General features: G+C 37.9%; 1 protein-coding gene and 1 long non-coding RNA gene across 2 annotated transcripts; one reads left to right on the plus strand and one right to left on the minus strand.

The window, feature by feature from the left end:
• Positions 1–1,560: 1,560 nt before the first annotated feature.
• LOC123898278 lies at positions 1,561–2,135 on the minus strand. Its single transcript, XR_006805290.1, has 2 exons — positions 2,091–2,135; positions 1,561–1,842 (listed from the first exon to the last, which is right to left on the minus strand). It is a non-coding gene; the product is annotated as an uncharacterized LOC123898278 (long non-coding RNA).
• Positions 2,136–2,854: 719 nt separating this feature from the next.
• On the plus strand, positions 2,855–8,362 carry LOC123898277 (O-glucosyltransferase rumi homolog). The gene is made up of 6 exons (XM_045949193.1): positions 2,855–3,068; positions 4,919–5,460; positions 5,864–6,056; positions 6,150–6,214; positions 6,359–6,569; positions 7,940–8,362. Exons 1-6 carry the CDS (start codon positions 2,991–2,993, stop codon positions 8,282–8,284), a joined length of 1,434 nt encoding a protein of 477 aa, XP_045805149.1. The 5' UTR covers positions 2,855–2,990; the 3' UTR covers positions 8,285–8,362.
• Positions 8,363–20,140: the final 11,778 nt, after the last annotated feature.

Below are 20,140 nucleotides of genomic sequence, written 5' to 3' on the forward strand. Positions count from 1 at the left end.
TATATAAAATCATTGTTACTTTCCCTGCTTTCAATTGATATCGTATTTTTTATATAATAAAATCTACAAATGTATGTCTCACCCCCTGTAAGTTATTTTTTGCTTAATACCTCCATGTAGGTTATTTTTTTATCAATACCCCCGTATTTTAATATTTTGTTTGGTACAAATCACTATGTATTTTTTTTATTAGAAAAACCACGTTAAGGTAATCCATAATTAATAGAATAATAAAATGAATTAGAAAAATAATCTATGAAGTCAATTACTTCATTCCTTTTATATTTCAGACAATGACACCTTTTTCTCTACTTAATAAGTATGAAGTTTAAGAATTTTTTTTTTTAAGCATATCAATTTCTCAATTCCACATTTTTCCAATTAATTCTATAGTATAGTCATTCGAGGAGTTTCTATTATTTTATCAGTGTATTTGTTAAATATCACATGAAAAATTAGACAAATAAAAAAATAATGAGTAAAAAAATAGAGTACAACATTTATTTATAAATAATAGTAAAAAAAACATTTATAAGCATGATTTAAATCCAATAAAAAATATTAGAGAAACTCATCCACTCTCCGTTTCCGATCGACGTGTTATTTTCTCCCTTGTAGCCATCTTCAGTGGTCTTTACTACAATGCAATGATCTCATGAACATAACAAATTGAATAAATAAATTCTATATTATTTTTCAGATGAAGATCAACCTCCCCGTGACCATATTTTTAAATGATTCTCTTGTTTAGAAAATAAAATTGAGAAGAGTGTTACTAACATTTTCTTAATATATTCTATATATAGTGGTGAGACTCACATGAGTGTCACTCACTTAAAGAGCGAGCTGAGTAATTGAAAGTGTTAAAAAAAATAGTGTTTCTGGCCTTCTTTATTCATAAACATGTTCATGGTTTTTTTGTCAAGTAACAGATGTGGAAACTTTGTACTATATAATAGTAAACACTACAAATAATGTGGATCTACACATATTTTTTTGAACATCAAAAGAAAGAATTCTATAAATTGCAGAAAAAAGCACTAAATTATTTCTTTCTTTTTCTGTTTTCACAGCCAGTTTAATTTGATTCGGGGTTAATTCTGGTATCAAGTGATTTATTTGATTGATATACAACATATGAATATTCAAATGCATTTTGACATGTATTAACATCTAATGTATTACAATAATTACTATAATACAGTTAAGCATAATCCCTATTTTTATTGCACTAATATTATATGAAATTTGAATTTTAATAGGATGATCTTATTCATAGAAAGTTTAAATATGGTCAATGCATAAATAAGTCATTATATTGAATTGAATAAATATAATTGTTAAAAAGTTATTAGAGTAAAGACATAATTTCTTCTGATATAAAAAAAAAGACACAATTCATTCAATATGAATATTTTACTTTAGTCTATGTCAAGGTTTTAAATTGTGGTTGCGGTCATGGATGTGGTTGCGGTTGTTGCGAATGCGGTCATTACGGTCGCTGCAACGCGCAATGCGGCTATTGCGGCGTGAAATCATTTTGACATTTCACAAGCTATATAAAAGGAAACTACTATGTAACTATATTATTTATTCATCATTGCATAGTCTTAGTTTATTCCATAAACACTAATTTGAATGTGCTTAAAATACACATTCATAAACACTATATGATTTAAAGGTCATAAATTTTATTTTTTTGTGAGAAAATTTGAACCAACATCGTCGAAAATGTCTGATGCGGTTGTGGTGCGGTTACGATGCGGCTGTACACGTGAATATTGAGTTGTAATTTTTGTCTCTAACATGCAAAGATCACAAATATTTGCAAGGATCATGAATCTGCAATATACAATGAAAACAATTATAATCAACAAAAAAAATTACAATCAACAAAACAAAATTATCTATATTAAGGACATATGCATTGTAAATAGTCTAATCTGCGTAGAAAATAAATTCATAAATAAGTGCTCAATAAATTCATAAATAAGTGCTCATAGTATTTTATTGGTCATAGAGATGTATAAAAACAGTAGTACAAAAATAAGCCAACAATGAAGCAGGTGAAAATGAAATATACTACTCACACAAAATAGACGAATAGAGAAAGAGAGTACCTTTAAATGTTAACTGAAACAAAAAAAAAAATGTACAAAAATGGTTAGAGTAGAACAATATAAACGTGAAAATAAGTAAGTGAACAGAAAAAAAAAAGTGTGCTATACCTTTTAAAAAAAATGGAAGAAAAACAAAATGTGATAAATAATGGTGAAAACTATACCTATATATTGATCCCAGGCACTAAAACGTTTTTGCTGTTAAATGATATTAATCATGATTAGAATTTTCTTTTTATAAGTCAATGAGGATTTTCTCAAAATAAAAAAACTTAATTACTGTCAATAAAGAGCATAATTACTATTCACACAAAATTTTGATACAAAAATAATAATAATAATACGTGATTGACACTAATAATATATTAATGAATTAATATGTAATATAATGAATCAAATGATTTGAATATATCCTGATTTAATTGAAGAACATTAAATTCGATTTATAAACAATAATTGAAAAATGATTGAATTTCCAAATTAGCCAAAAATTCTAAGTAAAATGATATCATCATGTAGAGAAATTGCAAAGGCCTTCATAGTTAGCCACATAGGAATTGGAGAAATATTAGAATGCCACATAAGACATGGATCAAGGAAATGGTGCCACATAGGAATTAGACCATGAGAGAGAAACTCCTAAATATATAAATAATAGATTAGTTAAGATAATATAATGCAAAGAAGAAAAAAAAGTGTCTATATTTAGATTCCTATAAAATTAGTTTTTAATTAGGTGCATCATGCAATTGGTACACCATTTGAAGAATTCTTTTATTTTTTGTTGGTCAAATTAGCTTATAGAATTATAAGGCTAACCTTTCGCATATTCAATTTTCATTGAGTGAATTATGAGTTGTGTTTAGCATAATGACGAGATGGCTTTCCTTCTCCATCATCATCCTCATTGTATTTGTTGCAACTTCTTTCATCTTGGAAATTGACCTTGTAAGTCTCTTATATTTTCAATATTTGTGTTTTTCTTTTTGTTATAGATATTGCATTCTTTAATCATGGTTGTTTTTGTTTCTATAAACTTTATCCTTCATTCATATCTTTCTCTCTAACTTTGCCTGAATTTTCCATTTCTCACTTAACGACCGAGCTTTCCTTCTTTCTTTTTGAGGGGATCGTCGTTAAGTCAACGTAATGATATTCTAATATTCAATACTCCCCTCAAATTGTAACGGAAATCGGCAACCATATTAACTTGCTCTCCAATAAACTTAACTTTGCAGTGAGATCGAAAGTTTAAAATGGCCCCAACAACACCGAAGAATATTACCTACATTTTTTTTTGGTAAAAAAAGGGATCAAATGCCCGAGAAATTAAACTATTCTAAACATATAAAACTTTCCTAAAATCATAGGTAAGAACTTGTAACACAAGGGATACATCATTTAAGCACCTATCCACATGTTCATATCCATGTTTTGGGCCAGAAGCTAAAATAATCCCCATAGCATCACTTTCTTCTTTGATGCAATCTTACGATTTAGAGACACTGATCAAAATTGACCGGTAAACAAAGCCACAACAAAACACATGTTTTGTTGACATTTTTGTACGAATCCCACTTCTGTGACCCTGACATACTTGCGCGCCCCCTGATATTCTCAATTTACCCACTGGCTACTTAGAAAGCGAGTGTAGAAAAGAACAAAACAAAAATACCATTGTTCGCTTGCTACGTCGTAAGTATGGAAAATTGCAAAAATTGAAAAACCACAATTCACATTCTTGCGAACTATAGTTCACAAAAAAAAATCAATTTTTTTGTCCTCTTCATCTTATAAGGCATGAATACTATGAATTAAATTGTGTTAATATTGAAAGATTATTATATATATATATATATAGAGAGAGAGAGAGAGAGAGAGAGTAAAACTAATGCACCAAATAAAGAAATAAATTATACAAAGACAAATAGTAAAATTGATCTTAATTGTAAGGATTATCATTCTGCATAGTTGTCACCGTTGAATTGCAATTAGTGCACATATTATTCATATTTGATTTTGTATAAGGGTCTTGCTAAACAGTGCTCCCGGGGCACTCTTTAAGCATTCTATTTAAAGAAATAATTTACTTAAAAAATAAAAAGTGGAACATTTCAATTTTCGAGGCGTTGACTTCACACATTTCCATAAAATTTTAACAAAAACTTACTATTTAAGATGCTTAAAGAGTGCCCTGGGAACACCGTTTAGCATTTTCCATGATGTCACAATTGATTAGCAATTAGTGTATATATAACTGTCACAATAAATTAGCATATTATGCTCCCTGTTTGTATCAGTCTCGCGTGTATATAATTAATAGTCTAGTATCTATGAAAATCACTACAATCAAATATTAATTTCTATCCTTTTATAGAGTCACCGTGTTTAATACTATGAGTTCGCAGTCTACTACGTAGCGAACTGAGTTTTAGTTCACATTCTACGTAGCGAGTGACTATATTTTTTACTCAAATACAAGATGTTCGCCCTCCTAAATGAAAAATATCATGAAAAAATAGTTCACATTCTAGGATGCGAACACATTTTTTCATGATTTTTTCCATAAAGGGGGCGCAGACGCTGAGTTTGAGTTAAAAATATTGTCACTTGCCACTTAAAGTGCGAAAAGTACTCGCATCCTAAAAAGCGAAAGGATTAATTTGGTCATTTCAAAGGGTGACTAAGACATTCTGGGGTACGAAAAGTTGGATTCTTTTTGTACTAGTATTAATCTAAGTATGCTTTGAGAGTGGTTAATCTAATCAATGTTCTTTTTTTTTTCTTTTTCTTTTCAGTCCATACTAACAAGAAATACTATATTCAAGACAATTGAAGTCTCAAACAACAAACAAGAAAAATCTAAATTCCCACTAAGTTGCAACACAAACTCAACATCAACATGTCCATCTTCCTATCCAACAACATTTCATCTCAATGATGATTCATCATCTCAATCATGTCCACATTACTTCAAATGGATCCATGAAGATCTTAAACCATGGGAGAAAACAGGAATCACAAGAGAAATGGTTGAAAGAGGACAAAACATGTCACATTTTAGGCTTGTGATTGTGAATGGAAAAGCATATATAGAAAAATATGCAAAATCTTTTCAAACAAGAGATGTTTTTACAATATGGGGAATTCTACAACTTTTAAGGTTATATCCTGGAAAAATACCTGATTTGGAGTTAGTGTTTCAATGTGGTGATAAGACTTTGGTGAACAAAAACCTTTTTCAAGGACCACAAGATGTGTCACCTCCACCTCTTTTTCATTATTGTGGAGATGAAAATTCATTTGACATTGTTTTTCCTGATTGGACCTTCTGGGGTTGGTAAAACTTCTATTCCCTTTAATTAGAATTTAAATGCATCATTAACAAGTCATTAGTTACAATAAAAACTATAAATAAACTCAGAGTGAATATACTATCTCCGATCTTTTTATAAGAGACAATTGAGTCAACAAAAGGTGACGTATCTAGTTTATATTATAAATCAGATACATTAACTTTTATTGACTCAATTATCTCTTATGAAAAAGACTAGAGAGAGTACACTATTTTTCATACTTTTTTTTTGGGTCAGGTGGCCTAATAATTAGAAAAAATGCTGTTATTTTTATTAAATATATTTTAGATTTTTATAATTAGTTGTGAATGTAAACATAATGATCATGCAAGGAAAAAGGAAAACAAAACTTATATAAGTTTACATTTTTTTTCTTCTTCTTGGTAGGTCTGAGCTCAACATAAAACCATGGGAAACAACATTAAACAACATACAAGAAGGCAACAAGAATATCAAATGGAAGGAGAGAATACCTCATGCATTTTGGAAGGGCAATCCAGAAGTATCTTATATTAGAAAAGAACTTTTGAAGTGTAATGCCTCGGAAGAACATGATTGGAATGCTCGAATATATGATATCGTAAGTTCGTAATCTTATGCCTCTCGATTTCTTTTAGAGTAATTGCATCAATTTTTCGAAGACGAAAGTAATATATTTTTTTTTTCTTTTCAGAAATGGGTAGAGGAAAAATCGAAAAAATTTCAGGACACAAAATTGGAAAACCAATGTACCTATAGGTATGCCAATTTTATTTTTAATTTTTTTTAAGTATTATGTGTGATTTTGAATTTTTTTTAATTCATTTTTTGAATTTGTTACATAGGATATTTTAGAACTTATTTGCTAAAGTATGAAATTTGTGTGACATGTTTTATGTTAAGGTACAAAATTTATGCAGAAGGGGCAACATGGTCTGTGAGTGAAAAATACATAATAGCATGTGACTCCATGACTATGTTCATAGAACCTAGGTACTATGACTTCTTTACAAGAAGCATGCTACCTTTGAAGCACTATTGGCCTATAAGTTTCAAAAACATGTGTGAAGAGATTAAGTATGCAGTGGATTGGGGAAATGCTCACCTTGATAGAGTAATAATCTTCTTCCTCAATTTTCCTCTAAATATTTTCTATATTAAAAAAAAAAACAAATTTGTGTTAAGTTTTTTTTTGGTTAACCTGATTTTTAAGGGAATGAAGCTTTTGTAATTCAGAGTTCGGCCGCGAGGTAAATAAAATATAGCCAAAAATTATTTTCATCAAGAATCGAACTCGGGTTATTCCGAATGATTCATCTTAAGAGAAACTCATTAACCACATGAGCTCAATATCTTAGTTCAAACTTGTGTTATGTTAAAAATATGCTAGTTTTATTGCACTTCTTTTTATAATATATTCCCTCCGTCCCTTAATATAAGCTCACATTAGGGTTTTTCACGCATATTAAGAAAAGTTGGTAGTGTAATAAATGTGTACTTTTTGAGTATTACAATTACTAAATTATTCTTGGTGAAAAGATTATTTGTAGTTGACTTTTCGAATTTCAATGTAAAGTAGGGTTATGTTTGGAAAAATAATAATAAATGTGTCTAGGGAATTGAAAAATACTTATACATTTAGGGACAAATTTTATCTTTAAAAAGTGTGCTTATAATTAGGGACGGATGGAGTATACTATAGTTTCTTTTGGCAGAAATATATACTATAGTTTAGTTGCTCGAAAATTGAAGCATGCATTTTGTTCCTACATACAAAAAGAACTTAAGTTAATTGGACTTGACTACATTGTACCCCAAATATTGACATAATTGAACTTTTTTTTATGGCATATACATTGATTCACATAATTTAAGAAAATATCCCCATTTGAGTCTTTAATTAGCATAAAACACTTCTTACATCAATCCCATATGACCCTACAAAATATTGAAATCTCGATTGGATGTAGATAAAACTACATGCAGTTAGATCAGATTTAACCGTATGATTAAGATTAGACGGTCAAATTTAATCTGACGGCATGACAACTGCATGCAATCTAGATCCAAAATATTGTGATATGAAATTAGTATATTTTTTTAAAAAAAAAGTTTAATGATTATGCACCGACGATGCTAAATGTCACAAAAATATCATTAGAATATTATTTTCTAAATTTTTTGAACAAATATCTAAATAGGAACATATAGTTGAATGAATGTGTCAAACTTTTTTACAATCAGTACTAGGAACATATAGTAATTACTAGGAATGTTTCTAGTTGAAGGAATGTGTCATTAAACTCTTTTTTTTTTTAAAGTTGAAGTCAACATATCCTTGAAAAATGAATTTTTCTTCGTATGATTAAAAGAGGGGGGGAAAAAAGAAAGAATTAACTCAATTACTAGTAATTACATTAGCTATTTTTCTCACTAATATATATTTAAACTTACTAAGGAAAACAACATTTTGATTAATTGCAGGCACAAGCAATTGGAGAAGGAGGAACCAACTACATAATAGATAATTTAAAGATGAAATTTGTTTATGATTACATGTTTCATCTATTAAATAGTTATGCAAAGCTTTTGAGATTCAAACCAGAAATACCAAAAGGAGCAGTTGAGATTTGTGCTGAAAGTATGGCATGTTCATTGCGTGGAGCAAGGAAGAATTTCATGGTTGAATCCATGGTTTTGTCACCAAGTGATACACCTCCATGCACAATGCCACCTCCTTATACAATTGAATCTCTTCAACAATTTCTACAAGAAAAAGAGAATCTAATAGGGCAAGTGAAGACAAGGGCAATGAATAAAGAGCTATAGTGACATTTGTTTTGTAGATGTAGATATAGTTCAATGTCATTCTAATAATTAGTCTTAGTGTAATTGAAAAATTCTTAATTGGAAGATTATTTTTTGTCAAGTAATGAATCTTTAGCTACATTTTATAAATTTAGATTGTTACATGAATAAAGAACAAATTAAAATTGTCAATTTCTTAGAAACATGATAGCAAACTATGTGATTTCGCCAAATTTCTCTATGTTGGTTGTTCAAACTTTCTCCTTTTCAATTTACCATGAAGATGCACTTTTGTGTCTTACACATGTAGATACATTAGTATTTTAGGGTAAATAAGTTTTTACTCCCCGCAAAATAGGCGAGTTTTGGTTTACCCCTTGCAAAAACAAAAATTTGGATTACCCTGTAATGTGAAGATTCTCTAGTTTACCCCCCCCCCCCCTCATGGAAAATGTTGACTTAAGATTTCATTCTTTTGCCCCCATAATGTTAGCGAGTTTTAGTTTACTCCCTGACTGACCATGTCACGTCATCATTTTTGAGGAATCTTAGGCAAACCATTGTCAAAGTAATCTAGCAAACTTGCAATCAATAAAAAGGTGTTGAATAATATGTGTTCGAACCATAGTCATGAAAAATGTTATCGGTAGGGGGAACATTCCAAAAAATCTTCAAAAGAATAAGAGATTTGGAAGGAGGAATACTGCAATCTCTAGTCATCTTGAAGCAATACTGCAACCTTGTAAATTTGGTTCTGTTCTATTGTTTTTCACATTCATTTGATTACACATACTTTACTTGTTTTGAATTATTGGATGGTACCAGTTCTTGTTTAGGTTTATTTCAGGAGGATTAATTAATAAATCTATGTTTTTTTTATTTTTTTATTTTTTTTATAAGCAATTAATAAATCTATAGAACAATTCAGGGTTCAAGTCCTGGCAAATGAGAATGTTTCTACTATTCGCGATGATAGAAAAGTCTGATTTAGAATTATTCCTGTTCTGGTAAAAAAACAAGGGGGGTTTGTATTATTGATCAAATGGTGTGAATACACTCAGTTCAATCCCAACAACACTGGGAGTTTAATAAGTCAGAATTCGTCCTTTTACAAATGAGAGTATGGAGCTATTTATAGAGCTTCCAGTCTTCTTCTCCAAGCAAGGGTTCCTAAAAATCCGGTCCTTAGCATCTTCTTCGGTGGTGTGGCGTGAAAATAGGGATGAGAATCTTGGTCTCCAAGCCATGGCAGTTGCGAGAAGTTTAATTCTTCCTTCTTAAGTTAGCGGTTGATGCAAGGAAGGAGAAGATATTTTCAGTAACGCAGAATCCAATCCTTTTTTGGCGTTGTCTTAGAATTGATGGTCGCGCCCTAGCTTCTAATCGCCTGTTTTGTGTTTTACCTGCTTTGGGCTTATCATCCTTTTTACTCTAATTGGGCTTATTGGATATTTTCTTAAGCCCATTGCCCAGTCCACAGCCCCCCAAGCACGAAGTCCAAAGGGGTGAAGTGCTTGAGTTTGATTCGAATTTTCCCTCTAAAATTTGTAGCGCGGGAACGGTTTCATCACGTTTTTCCCCACTTTCTGATGCACGATCTCGCTCTCCTATGCCGTATCTATCAACCATTTCTCCATTTACTGATGACACGATCAGATATTTCCTCTATAAAATGGATCACTCGACGATAGGATCCGCTCATCACCTTTTCACCTGCTTACCTAACAGTTTTCTTTCTTACAGTATGTCTCCCAAAAATCCTCCCTTTGAATGTGGTCAATCCCCTGCTTCCCCCGTCATCAAGCGGCTCCGCCGTATGTTGACCCTGAGTACGGAGGACTTAATGGACGATTTTGGTGAATTCTCGGAATTTGTCAAAGAGCTTAATGACTATTGTTGGAGGCTGTCCAAGGAAGAGAAGCGTTTTCTAGACAGTGTGCTGCGTCTAGAGAAGGAGTTAAAGGATAGTGCATCCTTCGTGATTGCTGTGGAGAATGTCAAAGAATGCCACGCCGAAGTTGTCGAAGCTGTCGACAGTCAGATAGAGATCACGAAAGAAACCATGGGTGTGCAGGAGGAGATCTTAGGGATATGCTTCAACGAGGAGCGGAGAGTGGACGATCGTTTGGCGCTGCTGAACAAGGAGATGAAGCCGCTTGTGAAGAGAAAAAGGGCTCTTCAAGGCGAAATCAGGGACGATGTCACTAAGCTGATTTCTAGGCGTCACTCCCTGGTGGACCTATTGGACAAGCAGAACGAACTGAGGGAGGATTTGAAGCCTATTGAAGAGAACATGGTGAAGGCGAAAAGGGTGAAACGAGCGTTGGAGGAGATGCATCGTATCGCCGTCGCCGATGCCAGTGAATTGGGGGGTTCCACCATGCCATGAAGTTCCTGCTCGCCAACTTTTTCCTTTACGCTTTTTTCTTTGCATGTTTGTAATTTTCTTTTGCATTTAGGACATTCCTTGTTTGTTCTTCATACCTTTTGCTTTCGTTGTATTTCCCTTAAGTAATTTGAATTTCAATCTTTCCTTTTCCGTTATACGCTGTTTTCTATTTCTGCTAGTATCGCCCTCCTCTAAAATCTCCATTAACTTAAGTGGGTCAAACATTGACTTTTTGGAAAGATAAAAATAACGGTTCTCAAGACAGTCAAACCAAAGTAGTTGCGACCGTCCAAGCATTAATTACGACCGTTAATAACGATGTTAGGGTTGGGCAAGATTGGCTATAAATATCAACTGTTATTCTCATCAACTTAATTTGAATCTTTATCATGGAAAATAACAATGCGAAAAAACCTGTTGCCAGAAGTACTCCGCCTCAGCGGAGGAAGAAAAGAGTTGAGGTTTCAACCTCTAACTCCACTCGCTCCCGAAGGTCTAAGGATGTCAAAAAGGTGGAGGTTATCGTTCTTTCCTCGGATACCTCCGATTCTGGTAGTGGTGATGAGGACTACGTTTCGTTTCTGGAGACCTATGTTCCTCCTGAGCTTCGTGCTTCCTCATCCAGTGAAGAAGGGGGGTCCCGGGTCACCGTGGAATCCAAGATGACTTTCCCTGAGCCTGTGCAAAAGGATTCGGAGTCTGATTGATAGGATTTTAGGATTTCTCCATGTAACCTTGGTTTCTCCTCGTTGTACTTTCCATTTTCTGCTAATAATAAAGATTTTTCTTTCTTGCTTTGAGTAGAATGCATTATTTTATGTCTTGTCTTTCCTTGATTTTTGGCTTTTTCTCGTTTGGCGTTGTTTTGGATATCTTTGTCGCGCCCCTAAGGCGAATCAAACTTTAAAGAATGGCGCCACTCTCCCCGCCTGTAGGCGTCGTGTTTAGTTATCTGACGATAAATCTTCTAAGGTTTATTCTCGAGATACGCGCTTTGACACGTATTTAATCCGACGACGCGTGCGTTACCTCTTGCTTCAACTTCTGGACTTCGAACAACCGAAAAGGTTTTTCTCTTTAAATAGTACCTCTGTTTCCTTCCCTTTGCTTGTTTCTTCTCGCAAATCCGTACTCTTTTTCGCATATCCTTCTTCGATTCTCCAGCAAGCCTTTGTTCAACGCTACGTGTTAGGACGCTCCCAGCTTTGTCAATTTCTTTGAGGTATTCTTTCTTTTATACCTTATTCCTTTTCGCCGATTTGGCCTGTTTTGCGTAGGAACCCTAGTTTTCTGATTTAGGTTTAGGAAGATGGTTATTTTGAGAGAGTTAGACGATAATGAGGGGAGGGTTCCTATTTCTGCTCCTAGTTATCTCGAATGGGCGCAACAAGTTCGCGCCCATTATACTAGGGCTAATGGTGTACTTAATAGCCGAGGATTTTACTCGGAATTATGGGGTTTTGATGTTGGGAGTAGTAGTAGTGATAGTGATAGTGATAGTAGTAGTGTTGATAGTGGTAATGACAGTGATTGCGTCATAATCTCCCCTTCCTCTTTCACAGGAAAGCGGAAGAATCCTTGTCGAGATCTGGTTGTTGCTGGTTATACTCCCGTCACCATGGAAGTTTCTTCAAAGTATACCAACACGGAAATGGTGAGGAGCTTTAGGAAAGCCGTCAAGCTTTCAGACCCCTCTCATGAAGACCTTATTATAACCGAACCCGTCAGAGAGGACGAGTTTGTATTTTCCAAGAATGACAACCCGCCGCATTATTTCTATCTTTATACCGGCGTAATACAACCCCTTAACATTTGGTTACCTTTTACTTCCTTTGAGGCGGAGATATTGAAGGTTCTCAACGTCGCCCCCACCCAACTCCATCCTAATAGTTGGGCCTTTATCAAAGCCTATGAGGTAATGTGTTCTGGCTTCGAATTGGAGCCTTCAATTGGCGTTTTTTTCTCTTTCTACCACATAAAGAACTTGAAGCCGCAAACTTTGGTCTCTCTTAGCAGTCAACCTAACCGTCGCCTTCTGAGTCTATACGCTTCCAACTTCAAGAACTTTAAGGATTCTTTCTTTCGAGTTCGTAGTGCTGAGAAATTTTCTGACTTGATGTATGATGAGGTTGATGATCCTCTATTCCCTTTCTACTGGACTGATAACCCTAGGCTTATCAAGGGTGCTATCTTTGAGGCCTTAAGCGATTTTGAGCAAGATACCGTCAACTTCCTTGACTCCTATGCCCTTATGGATACCGCCGATATCCTTAGGTGTGAGGGTAATAGTGAAGCCCTGACAGAGTATTTACGTAAGTAGCGCATTTGGTATTTTTCTACTTCTGTTTAATGTTGATCTCGCCTCATTATTAACTCTTGTGTGTTTTTTTTTGTCTCTTTTTACTTTTGCAGAGAGAATGAGGACTATTTCTAATGAGGAGAGGCTGGCATTCTTGGCTAAGGCTCGCCAGCAAAAGGCCAATCCTGTTGTCGCCGTGACTGATCCACTGAAAAAGCTGCAAGTGGAGGAAGCTGCTATGAAGGAAGGGCGGAGCAAGAAGAAGCATGAGGGGCGTATCCGTGTCGAGATCCCGGGAAAGACGGCCTCTGGAGTAGAGGAGACTGAGGGTGTTGCTCCTCCTCCTCCCAAAAAGCAAAAAGTTGAGAAGATTACTCAGAAGGCTGGGGGCGCTGACAAGGGCAAAGGTGCGGCTTCCAGTTCTTCTCAGCCTCCTTCTCAAGACGCTGAAACCGCTGCGCCTCTTTCCTGGAGCTCCTTCGATCCTCTGGAGTTTATTGAGAGAGGGGTAACCATGGTGGGTGACATGACTCGCTTCACCAACACTTCGACGGAAGACCTAAGGAAGAAGGCCTTAGAGTATGAAGTCAAGGGTACTCTTCTTAACTATCTACTGACAAACCGCCAAGAGCAAGAGGTTCTAGAGGCGAGGCAAAAAGTGAAGATGGTTGATGATAACCTCGCTGATATTGAGAAGAGGTATTCTGAGACCAAGGCGAAGCTGGAGGGTGACATTAAAAAGTTGAAGGAAGAGAAGGAGGGCGAGACAGAGAGGCTGAAGAAAGAGTATGAGGAAAAATTGTCCAAAGTTAAAGAAAGCTATGCCGCTTCGGAGGCCAAACTCAAAGAGAATGCTGCTGCCCAGGCTGAGAAACTCTCCAAGCTATCCGAGGAGAAGGATGAAGCGGTACAGTCTGTAGGGACCTTAGCTGATGAGAAAGCTAGATTGGAGAGTGATGTCACAGAGCTTCAGCTCTATGCCGCCAACCAATATGACGAGGGCTTTTCTTTTGCTATAGAACAGGTTAAGCTTCTTTTTCCGGATCTCGATGCTAAGCGCCTTGGCGAAGCTGATGCAATGAATCAAATTGTTGACGGCAAGCTCGTTCCCTATGTTCCTCCTCAGTGAATGATCTTTTTGTAATGATTTTGTTTCTGCCCTTCTGTGGCTTTTTGTAATTATTTTGTATGCCCTTTTTGTGGCTTTGAACAATTTACCCCTTGGCTGGGTCCTTTATAAATTTCTTTATTTGCCTGATTTCTTCTCTTCATAACTTTATGGATTTGCATTACGTTGAGAGGTAACGCCTTTTGTCGTTCTCGCTTAGGAAACTTTATCCTTGCACCTGCGACATCTTCGATTTTCTATAATAATTGTAAATTGATACAGATAACTTTATACCTGTTGTTTTTTGGTGGTTGCAAATGATTTGGCGTTGTGATGAATCGCCTTGCTTTGGTTATGTATAAGCCTTTTCTGGCGGCGTCAATAATCTCGCCTTTCTTCACTGTATCTTTTTCTGACGTACCCAACTCGTAAGACTTACAGGTAACGCCAAGGCTTTGCAACCTTTTTATTTTTCTTTTTCTGACGTACCCAACTCGTAAGACTTACAGGTAACGCCAAGGCTTTTCAACCTTGTTTAATTTTTCTTTTTCCGACGTACCCAACTCGTAAGACTTACAGGTAACGCCAAGGCTTTTCAACCTTGTTTAATTTTTCTTTTTCCGACGTACCCAACTCGTAAGACTTACAGGTAACGCCGAGGCACTGTAACCCTTGTTTAATAATTTTTTTTTTTCTGACGTACCCAACTCGTAGGTGACGCCAAGGCACTGTAACCCTTGTTTTTGGTTCAGCGCTCACATCTGAGTTGATCTTTAAGTAAAGATTCAGAGCTCAAGTTTGAGATAACCATTTTTGTTGGTTCAGAGCCCGTAACTTAATCAGGTTGACCTTTATTTGGGATATGCAGGAAGATATAAACTACTAGAATTTTGAAATTCAATGAGCCTCGATAAAAACCCCCGTTGAAACAGGGGAAAAGAGTGTCTCATTGTTTTTTATTTATTTATGAAAACGGTTCTCATACATCATTTAAAAATATTGCTAAAAGAAGAGAATGGTTTTACTTATTCTTCCACCGATAAAGTGATGCTCCGTGATTAGCTATAGTAGAACTTTAGGTTTGCTACGTTCCATGTCCTTGGGAGGATTTTTCCTTCCATGGTCTCTAGGCGATATGCTCCTCCTTCGAAAGCTTCTTGCACCCGAAAGGGGCCTTCCCAGTTTGCTGCGAACTTTCCTCCTTTATCCTTTCCCATAGGTCTTTTCAGCACCAGGTCGCCTTCTTGAAAACTCCTTTGTTTGACTCTCGTATTATAACGCCTAGCGGCTCTTTGCTTTATGGCGAATTCCCTGAAATGCGCTCTTTCTCTTCTTTCCTCGATCATGTCTAGGTTCTCTTCCAGAGCTCTGTCGTTCTCTTCCTGCGTCGTGGTTTCTCTGCGCCAACTAGGAGGATTTATTTCCACCGGGATCATCGCGTCCGAACCATAGACCATTGTAAATGGCGCTTCACCTGTCGAGGATTGGGGAGTGGTGTGATACGACCAGAGGATGGGTGAGATGTGGGCTACCCAAGCTTCGCCTTTACTATCTAGCCTTCTTTTTAAGGCTCTTAGTATCACCTTATTTGCTGACTCTGCTTGTCCGTTAGCTTGTGGATGCTCCACTGATATAAAGGTGTTTTTGATTCCCTTGCTTCGACAGAATTCAACGACCTTTTCGCTAGCGAATTGTGTACCGTTGTCGGATACGATGTATTTGGGCAATCCAAATCTGCAGATGATTTTCTTCCAATAAAAGATTTTTACCTGTTCCGCCGAAATGCTGGATACCGGCTCTGCTTCAATCCATTTTGTAAAGTAGTCTACGGCGACGATGATCCATCGCGCTTGTTTATAGCCAACCGGAAATGGACCAACGATATCTACACCCCACATGAAAAAGGGCCAAGGGGATAACACTGACTTCAGTGGCTCCCCCGGAACATGATGCAGGTTGGCGTGTCTTTGGCATTTGTCACAGTTTCTTACATACATGGCGGTATCATCATGTATATCTGGCCAATAAAATCCTGCTCTCAATATCTTTCCTGCTAATGCTCTTGAACCGATATGACTACCACATGATCCTTCGTGTACTTCATTCATGATGCGCTTGGCTTCTTCAGTACTGACGCATAAAAGGAGGGGGGACGCGAATCCTCTCTTATATAGCTTATCCCCTACCATTGAATACCATGCCGCCATTTTCCTCAATTTAAAAGCCTTTTCCCTTTCTTTCGGGAGCTCATCCTTTTGGAGGTACCGGATAATGGGCGATCTCCAGTCTTCTTCTTCTATTACCATCATTACCTCTTCCCCGTTGATGCTGGGAGTTTTTATGGTTTCTTGGATAACGGTTCTATGGCTTCCTGGTTTTTTGGTGCTCGCCAACTTTGACAATAGATCTGCTCTCATGTTTTGTTCGCGGGGAACGTAAACTAATTCGAACGAATCGAAATGCTTAGCTAGGTTTTGCACCTTCTCCACGTATTTGATTAACTGCGGCTCTTTCGTTTGAAACTTCCCTGATACTTGGTTGGTTACCAGCTGGGAATCACTCATGGCCTTTAGCTCTTTTACCTCCATATCGCTTGCCAACTTCATTCCTGCTATCAAAGCCTCGTATTCCGCTTGGTTGTTGCTAGCTTTGAAGGCGAAACGTAGTGATTGTTCTATCATCACGCCATCCGGTCCTTCCAGTACTATTCCGGCTCCACTTCCTCGCACATTGGAGGCCCCGTCAACTGAGAGTGTCCAAAACGCCGTTTTCTCTGTTGTTGGCGGAGTAGACATCTCCAATACAAAATCAGCTAGTCTTTGTGACTTAATGGCCCCTCTAGGTGAGAAGGTGATGTCAAATTCCGATAATTCCACGGACCACGCCACCATCCTTCCTGCCAAGTCTGGCTTTCGGAGGACGTTCTTGATAGGGTAATCTGTTTTAACAACTACCTGGTGGCTTTGAAAATACTGCCTTAACTTTCTGGCTGTGACAACTACCGCGAGAGATAACCTCTCTATTCTTTGATACCTTGTTTCTGCTCCCCTTAAGGTTCTACTTACAAAATATATAGGTTTTTCTTCGCCTTCTATTTCTTGAACTAGAGCTGAACTCAAAGCTCTATCCGAAACTGCGAGATATAGGTAAAGGGTGTTACCTGGTAATGGGCGTGTTAAGATGGGCGGTGATGCCAGGAACTCTTTTAGTTGTTTGAAGGCTTCTTCGCATTCTGGCGTCCAGGAAAACCTCTCATTTTTCCTCAGAGATGCGAAGAAGTGGAAACCCTTTTCTCCCGCACATGATAGGAATCTGGATAGTGCGGCTATTCTGCCTGTCAAGGTCTGTACTTCTTTCACGGATGTAGGGCTCCTCATGTCTATGATGGCTTGGCATTTTTCGGGGTTAGCCTCTATTCCTCTGCTGGTGAGCATAAACCCTAAGAATTTTCCGGCTTGTACCCCAAAAGAACACTTTGCTGGGTTTAGTCTCATGTTGTACTTTCTTACTGATCCCATGATGTCCAACAGATCATCATCATGGCGACTTCCCTCGGAAGTTTTTACTACCATGTCGTCGATATATACCTCTAAATTCTTCCCTATTTGCTCAGCAAAAACCCTGTCCATCAACCTTTGGTATGTTGCTCCTGCATTCTTCAGTCCAAAAGGCATGACGTTGTAAAAATAGTTGCAGGTATTCGACATAAAGGCTGTATGGCAGGCGTCTGAGGGGTTCATCTTTATTTGATTGTATCCGGAGTAGGCGTCCATAAAACTCAGCATCTTACACCCCGAGGCGCCATCAATTAACCTGTCTATGTTAGGTAGGGGATATGGATCTTTGGGACACGCCTTGTTTAAGTCTGTGAAGTCCACGCACATTCTCCACTTCCCGTTGGCCTTTTTCACCATGACGACATTTGCCAACCATGAGGGGTATTTTATTTCTTCGATGAATCCTGCTTCCTTTAGTTTCTCTACTTCCTCTGCTATAGCGACTCGTCTTTCTTCTCCCACCTTCCTTTTTCTTTGGGAAACTGGTTTTGTGCTGGGTGATATTGAGAGTTTATGTGTTATCACCCCTTCGTCAATCCCTGGCATATCTGAAGGTTTCCATGCGAATAGGTCAGCGTTATCCTTCAAGATTTTGATGATTCGTCTCCTCTCCTCGCTGGGCAACGCTGTTCCCAAGCTAGTTGTCTGGTGAGGGTAATCGCCAATTTGAACCTGCTCCAGGTCTTCTATAGGGCTTACCCTTCGATCTTGGAATTCCTCCCTTGGATCCATATCTGCGCTCTCTATCATGTTTATGCCGCCTGGAGTTGCGGCTTGTCTTCTTTCGAATTTCCCGCTTGCGCTGGAAGTTCGGTGTCGTATCTTTAAGCTGGACTCGTAGCACTTCTTGGCGAGAATCTGATCGCCCCTTACTGTTCCTACTCCCCCATTCTCGAGGGGGTATTTTATTGCTAGGTATAAAGTGGACATGGCCGCCCCTAACGCGTTAAAGGCGGGTCTTCCTATAATAATATTATAGGAGGTAAAAGGAGTTTTAACTACCAGATATCGCACTTTGATAGTTTTGGCATTGCTGCCTTCTCCAAACGTGGTAAGAAGGGAGGCGTAACCCATTACGTCCACTTGTTCGCCAGAGAACCCAACCAGGGTTCCGGAGTATGGTTGCAATTGCTCTTCTGCTAATTGCATGGCCTTGAAAGCTTCCCAGTACATAATGTCTGCTGAACTCCCCGAATCTATCAGTACTCTTTTTACATCACAGTTCAAAATTTGGACTTGTATCACTAAGGGATCATCGTCATGGGGTGCTACCTCCAAACCATCCTTTGCCGTGAATGCCAAATCCGGTACGTCTAATGGCTGAGGTTGACTTACGAGGTATATCTCCGAGATGGCTCGGCGTACATACCTTTTCCTTGCTGAGCTTGATTCGCCCCCGCCTGAGAATCCTCCCGCTATTGTATTCACGGAGATTCTCCCCTTGGGAGGCTCTCTGTTTGGCCCAGGAGGGTCTCGTGGCTCCTGCCGGGGAACTTTTGGCACGACAACCCGCCCTTGGGCGGCGTCGTCAATGAATTTTCGAAGGTGTCCGCTTTTTATTAGTTCTTCGATTAAATCCCTTAAGCGGAAGCATTTTTCTGTGGAGTGACCTCTACACCTGTGATATGCGCACCAGGCGTTATCGTCCAGCCCCATGGGGATGTTACTGGTTCTCCTTGGGGGGAGGTTTGCCAAACCGGTGGCCAGAATCTCATTTAAGACGTAAACCTTTGAGGCGTTTAATGGCGTGAGGTCTTCATTGGCGGGATGATTCCTGAATTCTCTTCTGAGCGGTTGGCGGTAGGGCTTCCCATGATGCCTTTGCCATGGGTCTCCTTGGTGGCCCCCTGATTTTGGTCGTGGGTGCTCGGGCGCTCTAGCGGCACGGCCCACGTATTCCTTCTCCTTAACGTCTCTTTGCCTTTTCTCGGCGTTACTTTCTTCGCCCTTAATATAACACTCCGCCCTCTTGTTCACCTCTTGCATCGACGAGGCTGGCTTTTGGGCTAAGGACTCATTGAAATGTCCCGCTCTTAGCCCATTGTGGAAGGCTGCCACGAACATCTCCTGATTTGGATTTGAGACTTTGATGGTGGCTTCGCTAAATCTGGCGAGGAAGTTACGCAATGACTCGCCATGGTTTTGGCGGATGGAGAAAAGACTGGTTGATGTGACTTTAACGTGTTTCGATCCAGCGAACTGGTGAATAAATTTTTTATGAAAGTCAGCATAACTCTCAATTGAGTTTCTTGGAAGGTTCATGTACCAACGCAGGGCGACATCCTTGAAGGTGCCGGCTAGTAATTTACACTTTAGATGTTCCGGAGCATTGATTATGGCAGTTTGTGTCCCAATTGCCATCAGGTGCTCCCTTGGATCCGTCTTTCCGTCGAAGGTAGGAAGGTGAGGAACCTTGATTGTTTCCACCACTTGGGCATCCCACAAGTGCTGTGCTAAGGGTTGTACGTCCATGACGCCCTCTCCCTCCTCCTCCTCCAAAATCAATTTCGCTCTTTCTTTCTCA

Source organism: Trifolium pratense, linkage group LG7 (assembly GCF_020283565.1).
Source record: "Trifolium pratense cultivar HEN17-A07 linkage group LG7, ARS_RC_1.1, whole genome shotgun sequence".
Lineage (NCBI taxonomy): Eukaryota > Viridiplantae > Streptophyta > Magnoliopsida > Fabales > Fabaceae > Trifolium > Trifolium pratense.